Source organism: Mus musculus, chromosome 4 (assembly GCF_000001635.26).
Source record: "Mus musculus strain C57BL/6J chromosome 4, GRCm38.p6 C57BL/6J".
Classification (NCBI taxonomy): domain Eukaryota; kingdom Metazoa; phylum Chordata; class Mammalia; order Rodentia; family Muridae; genus Mus; species Mus musculus.
This window is the reverse complement of record NC_000070.6, coordinates 115,872,627-115,879,774: the sequence shown is the minus strand read 5'-3', so window position 1 is coordinate 115,879,774 and position 7,148 is coordinate 115,872,627. Positions and strand designations below refer to the sequence as shown.

Below are 7,148 nucleotides of genomic sequence, written 5' to 3'. Positions count from 1 at the left end.
GCTACAGGATAACTGGTAGCCCATGACCTGAGCCCTGGTACCAGAATCCCTCTCGACACCTTGGGAAGTTACAAAGGCCTTTTCCACCCAGCTCCTTCTAGTCTGGGTACCAGTGGGAAGCACCATTTCTTTTTGTCATCTATTTTGGTAGGACAACTGCAGTTCTGGACATACATCAGGTCTGCAATAAAGGCATAGTAATGCTTTAGACAGGGAAATATGGCCTTCTGTGGGGGTGGGTACAGGGTCCTCTATTACAGCTCCTTTTGAAACCTGCTATGTGATGGCTACTGACCCCACCTCAACTTCTTGGTAAACAGCCTCTCAAAAGCAGAGTTGTTTATTATAGACATGATGTCTGATAAATTTCCTTTCCTCAACTACAAACAGAAAAGCAAATCTCACCTTGTGGATCAATATTTGGGAATCCGTCCTGCAACCTCACTAGGCTCAGCCCCCATCTTGGAGGTCTGCCTCCTCTTCAAGCCTGCAGTCGACAAAAGGACCACCAAGGCTGCCACAGGCAGAATTTTAAATTATTTATTAAAACAAGCACAAGTTATGAGAGAATTTTGGTGATTGTGGTTGACTAATGTTGTATGTCATATATGCAAATCTGTTTTACGTGACTCCACAGCTTATTTTCCAGTGGCTGTGCCTTCATGTCTGGGGCAGAGGGCGCAGCATTCCTCATAGCAGGGCACAGGGCTTCCTCTCAGACACAGCAGTCTGACTACCCTGGGTTTGTGGAGGCAGCAGCGGCAGACAGAGATGCAAAGACACCAGTCTCTAACGTTTTCATCATAGTAACAGCTTAAAATCAGTTGAGACTGTCGGGGAGAGGATTAAAAACTAAGTGCGTGGATATCCGCGTGGGGAATATCTACGGGCTTGCAGTGCAAGTTTGAAGTTCTATGATTGCTGGAAGAACATGGTTTAAATAAGCAAATATATTTTTAAAAAGAAATAATACTGACTTTAGCAGCAATCCCAAACATGGAAGAGGATGATAAATGAGGAACATTTCGGTCACGGCAAAGAAAGATTATGTGCTTCTCTGTGTTACAGACCGGAAGACTGATCTGGTTCCCTGCCCTTCCTGAATTGAGGGGATGGCTTTGCTCAGCCAGGGAGAGGACAGGCAGAGAGGACGTCTGTAGGACAGAGGAAGGTGGGAGGATCGCCAGAAGGAGGTGACAGTGCAGGGAAGAGGCATGCACGTCCGCAGATCTGTCAGCTCCTGGAAGCTGGACTCCCTGAAGGCTGCAGCCCCTGCAGCCCCAACCGCAAGCTGGATCCGGGATCTGCACATCAGCAGCCTTTGGAGCCCGGCAGAGACGGTCCTGCTGCAGGCGATTATGCAAAGTGACAAGTGATTGCTTTCCTTTTCAAAGACAACCCCTTTGGAAAAAGCTTTCTCCTTTGAAGACTCCAGGGAAATGGGGGATGGGTGGGAACCCGGGAGCCTTTGTGGATGGTAAAGGCCTGCAGGGGCTGCAGGGCAGGTCCCTCTGCCTACTTCACACTTTGACCTTACAGGTTTTCAGGGGGCACCGCTGGGACAGGCCTACAAGGAGTGCCTGCAGTGGTTCAGAGCCCTGCCGGTGTCAAACATGGGTTTGCATCTCGGCTTCGGCCAGCCTGGGCCAGGGCTCGCCTTCGAGCCAGGCGAGATTTGGATGGAGGGGACAGCTTCATGGAGCAGAGGCCCTCAGCTAGGGCCTCCTGTTCCTCGGCCAGTTCATTCTCCTCATGCTGAGACAGCTGGCGGTTCAGGGCAATGGCCTCAGCTGCGAAGAGAGTCAAGTCCATGGTGCTGCTGTTTCTGTAGGGGCCGGGAAAGGCACGGAGAAGAGGGCAGCGGGATTTGAGATCAGCCAGGCAGGCGCTTGGATGTACCTACCCATTGCTGGGTTCTACAACCCAGCAGATTTTCCTGGCCCATGCTGCTCTCTCCAACGCAGCTTTGCCTGGTTTAGAACCTTGTTCCACTAAGATGAGAATGGGCTTTGAGCCTCATGGGCAGGGCAGTCAGAGCACCCACTTCCAGGCTCTACCGTTGCCCCGGCTCTTCCCAAGCTAGGGGCTGCAGTTGTCTCCTTTCCCCCACAAGCAGGGGCTCTGGTACAGACAGCCCTGTGCTACTTCTATCTGTGCTCCTAGAGCCTAGCCCAGGTGGGCACCAGCCAGACACTTTGGGCCTGTTGAGTTATCTAGGGGTTTGGCCCGTGCAAGCATCTGCAACAGCTTAGCCGGGTGGGAATGCCAGCCAGGTGGAGGCAGCCTGGGGTGAACAAAGAGAAATCCTTTTGGGTAGCTCCTCCTAAAAGTTGCAGTAGTTCAGAGTACCATGGATGCTGAATATGGATTTGCATGAGGCTGAGTTCCCAAGGGAGTTCCTGCCCAGCCTAGCTCCATCTCTATGGGCAGAGCTTGGTAGGGATTTACAAAAAGTTGCTCTGTGATCTAGCACAAGTTAACTTGAGTCCACTGACTCTTATCTTTTCCATCTCTAAAATGGATTCTGGAAAACTTAAGTTTGTTGTGAAGAAACAGCACAGTCATTTGCTGCATGGCATCTCAGTTGCTGACACATACCAGTGCCATCTCTGATGACTGTACATGATGAAATTGTATTCTTTTCTCTTTTCTATTCTTAGTGCTGGGGTCTGAAGTCTGGACATTTCTCTCACTGCGTTTTCCAGGCTGGACCCTGGTCTTTGAGCAACACATGACTGCACACAAATGCGTTTAGTACCACACTGGACATGTGGTAAGTATTTAAGACACAGAGGTCATTATCATTCTTGTGTGTCTAACAGTATATGTGGCAATCTGTCCTTCTGCCTTACAGAGGCCCTGAACCCCTCCTCTCCCTTGCTAGGAGCAGAAGCTTCCTGTGAAGATGGTCCAGAGATAAGGACCACTTTGGGATGCAGATGGTGATTCAGTCACACTCAAGTGAGTAGAAAAGAGGGGCTGAGATGAAGCTGAGAAAGGGGAATCTATGGGATCAATAGGATTGAGGGGTAGTGCCCAGAGAACTCTGCAGAGAGGGCCTCAGAGCCTGAAGATGGGCTCATGCCCCACACATGGCTGAGATCTGAGGGAAAGTCAAGGCCAAGGTGAGAAGGCAGATGGAAGCGTTACCTCTGAAGGACTTGCGGCGTGGGGAGTCCCCTTTCTGGAGCTTGCTAGAATGGGAAGGACAGATTGTGGGTAACGTTGCTCCCAACTTCCAAGAGCTGCCCCCACCCAGGCCAGCAGAAGGGGCATGTTACTGCAGGTGCTTGGCCCAACAAGGAGACTTGGTTATGCTTCCTGCAGGGTCAGACCTTATGAAGACAGAGTAAGAGAAGTGCCTCTGCACAAAGCCCTCTCTCCCCTTTCCTGTTAAAGTCTTAATTGCTTTCTAAGAGCCAGTTCAAAGGTCAATTTCCCTGCCACTCTCCCACCCCATGTCAGGCAGAGGCCTTGCTCCTTTGTGCCCCCCTCTAGCACTTTCTCCAGCACCCACCTCACTGTTCTACAAGGTCTCCCCATCTCCAGGCCTGGGCCTTACTCCTCTCTCTACTGCGTGGTCCTGACATGGTGTGGATGGGAATTAGCTATTGAGCTACCCTGACATCTCTCTGGGTAGGCAATGCTTGCCTCCTTCCAGCAGGGTGACAGAGGCTGCTAAGGGACTGGCAGACCAAGGACAAAGATTTCTTGGAGGGAAAAGTTCAAGTCCTGTGATTGACCATGGAGGATTTAGTTTTATAGTGAGGACTTGGTTTCTGAACTCATGGAAAACATCACCAACTTGCCTTTTAGAACTCTCAGTTGCAAGGAGAATCACATGACTCTAATGCAGTCACATAAGCTGCAAGACCTTGCTTGCCCCTGGGGACTCTTAGCTAATAATAATGTTTTATACCACAGACCCTGAATGGTAACTCCAGACAGCTTCCTGGGATGGGTGCCTCTGCTAACAGAGGGATCCATGTGTCAAATCCTCACAGGGCACCAGGGGTTTGGTGGGAAGGGGTGGCCAGGTTGAGAGGCAAATCTATGGCACGTCAAGGGGCTGAGCCAGGAGTCATTCCTTCTACCACAGGATGACTGGAGCTGCTGTCCCACCTGTCCCCAGCTTGGGGAAGCCGCACTGTGAGGTGAGAGCTTCCTTGTGATACCTCCTGTAGGCCAGTAGAGGCTTCATGCCACCCATCCTGTGTGTGGTCACTCACCCCTTGTACCCATGGATGCTGCAGAACCTGGGCAGCACTGAGTCTTTGCTTCGCATCTCGAACCAGGAGCTTAGAGATGAGGTCTTTGGCCTCGTTGGAGATGTGAGCCCAGTCTTTGTCAGGAAACTCGTATTTGCCTTCCTGGATGCTCTCAAACAGCTTGTTCTAGGCGAAGAGAGTTCATTCTGAGGTCACACTGGCCAGGGATGGGTAGGACATGCTGCTACTGATCTGGCCCCCCTGACTCCAACTCTGCTAGAAATGTTGTTCATGGTTTGAGAATGCCAAGGACAGAGCCTCCTTCCTCAATCTCCCCGAGGTCCCTCAGTAATACTCAATGACCGTGGAAGGCGAGAATGGCTATGCTACTTGTAGGACAGGAGAGGTGATGTGTAAACAGCGTCCATACATTAAAGCCTGCTCCTGGAAATCTGCTCTAGTCGCCCTCTCCTCCCTGCAGTGCACACGAAGTGTTTCGTGCCTCCATCTCTTGGCCTGTACTCATCCTACCTACAGGTCTAGTCTCTTCCCCTGGGCCAGGCATATTTGAGTTTGTTCAAGTCTGCTGGTCTCAACAACCCTCTCCCAAAATATTATAGCTGGCCGAATGTCTCTCTGTTTACTTATGGTTTTCCCCTCGGACTGGGGACAGTCTCCTATCCTAAACCTGTTTGGCACCCCACAATCACGCTGCCCTCACCTATGCCCAGTGAGGCGCAGGTAGTACTTACCTGGCACATCCTGCATACCTCTCCCCGGTCCCAGCCACAGTCAGCCCCACAGTGACCTACAAAGGGGGGGTAGCCACTCAGCATGATGTAGAGGACCACACCCAGGCTCCACAGGTCACAGCGCTTGTCATAGAAAGTAGCCTCGTCCCTAAAGACCTCCACCACCTCAGGTGCCATATACTCTGCAGAGCCGCACTGTAGGATAGGGCATGGGGAGGGGAGATGGCAAAGAGAAAGGGTGAGTTCGTGGGCACGCACAGGGCCAAGTGCAGAATGTACTTCAAGCAAGAGGAAGGAAGGATGAAGTCACAGTCAGAAGTCCTCGAGAAAGCTGCAGGGCTCTCCAGTGCCCCAAAGACACAAAGACAAGTGTCAGTTGAGACACCATCCTCTGGCTCACAAGGCCAACCTCACATTACCTTCCTATCTTCCTGGGCCCTTCTCCAGTGGTCCCAGGAAAGGAGCCCCAGGAGAGCTTCCCCACCTCATCTCTCTCTAAGCAGACCTTGTATGTATATTTGCCAAGAATGGCACGGGAGAGGCATCTGTGGAGATTTGCCTCCGAAACCTAATGGTTTAAAATTCAGAGTCTATCAAGTACTGAACTCGAATGAAACATCCGATCTCCGTGCCCTTTAGAAGGAAGGTTCAGGATGGACAGCAGCCTGCCAGGCAGTCTCAGGAGACTGCTGAGAGGAATAAAAGACATGTATTTTGCTTCCCCTTATTATTTCAGGCTCACCTACTCCTACCCAGCCCTCTACCCTACCACTCCTAACTAATTTGATTAGAGGATGGTGAGTGCTCTCAAGAACAGATATTTTGTTTGCTACTGGCAATTAGTGTTAATGAATTTGAGAACAAGGGAACACTGTATGTTGGATGCCGATATGAAAACATTCCTAATACTGTTGCTTAGAATAAGACACGCTATAAGCATATTTAAAGTCAAGTCTTTAAAAAAGGCTATTAGCAAAATTCACCGATGAAGCATGCAAATCTCAAAAGAACCATCGTAATTCCAGTGTAGTAAGTATGTGTGAGAGATGTCTTCTGGGAGATCCCAGCACCACCGTTTGAAATGTGAAGGAGGAGAAACATCAGGAAAAGCGATCCTCTGTGCAAGATGTCTGGGGCCTCACCGGCTTCCCACAGCATGAACCATGTATTTTCCTGGGTGGAATGATCACTCCTGTACCCTACACAGGGGGATGAGGGACTCAGGGGACTCTCTGGAGCTTATGTGCAATAGGGCAGTGTCTGTCTTCATCTGGGACAGGAGTCTGGATGCAACCTGTGCTTGCAGAGACAATGGGCTCCTCTTTGGCCAATGAAAGCTCCAATGGCAGCTTCATTAGCAACTGGGTGGGATCCGTTTGAAAGCCAAAGGACTGCTCAGGCCTGAGAGGTGCAACATGGGTCTTCCCTTCTTATCCCTCTGTTCTCTTACAGATTCAAATGCTCCACACACACAGCAGCAGGGGCACAGGCTACAAGGCCATACGTACTGGAGTAGTCAGCTCTGGCGTGGTTATGGGAGTGCAGGAGTTGTTCAACTTTACCCCACTGCCCAAGTCAAAGTCACAAATTTTCACCGGAGACACCTGCAAAAGAAGACAGGACCTGTCATAAGAAACTGGAGGTCATGGGACAGCAATGTGACCAACAGAGGCTTGGTTGTCAATGGCAGCTGTTCTCTCTACCAGGCCATATTTCCTGTCCTTGGGTTAGCAAGGCACCTGAGGACTGACTCTCCTCTCCCCGACACTCTCTTATTTCCTAAGGGAGAGGGGCTGAACTAGATGGTGTTAGGATTGCTGTGACCTAGCTGGGTGGAGGTGGCTCACACCTTTAAATCCTAGCACTGGGGAGGCAGAGGCAGGTGGATCTCTGAGTTTGAGGCCAGCCTAATATACAGAGCGAGTTCAAGGACAGCCAGGAAGCCTGACCTTAAACTCACAGAGATCCAACTGCTTGTTTCCTGAAATAAGCTGAAATTAAAGGCATGTTACCACAGCCCGTTTTAGCAATTCTTAAATGTACGACCTGGCACCATCAATCATATACACCATTCCCACCACCAGTTTCGAACATTCTTCTGCCACTCCAAGTGAGGGTGGACTCTCGCCACTTTTGCTCATTTCTGACTCAGGCAACCCTAACCTACTTCTGCCTTGATTGACTGGCC

The 7,148-nt window shown here is 50.6% G+C and overlaps 1 protein-coding gene across 13 annotated transcripts in view; it reads right to left on the bottom strand.

Moving 5' to 3' along the window:
* Positions 1-518: 518 nt before the first annotated feature.
* Mknk1 (MAP kinase-interacting serine/threonine kinase 1) overlaps positions 519-7,148 on the bottom strand; it is a 41,314-nt gene continuing 34,684 nt past the window's right edge. For 3 of the 13 annotated variants that reach the window (NM_001285487.1, NM_001285488.1, NM_021461.5), the window contains 5 exons: positions 6,469-6,564; positions 4,961-5,155; positions 4,230-4,394; positions 3,151-3,194; positions 519-1,825 (listed from right to left, as the gene is read on the bottom strand). In NM_001285487.1, coding sequence (NP_001272416.1) covers positions 1,591-1,825; positions 3,151-3,194; positions 4,230-4,394; positions 4,961-5,155; positions 6,469-6,564 — 735 coding nt within the window. In that variant the 3' untranslated portion in view covers positions 519-1,590. Of the gene's footprint in view, positions 3,195-4,229; positions 4,395-4,960; positions 5,156-6,468; positions 6,565-7,148 lie in introns of all 13 variants that reach the window. The other 10 variants (XM_006502822.3, XM_006502823.4, XM_006502825.4 and 7 more) reach the window with 7 other exon arrangements.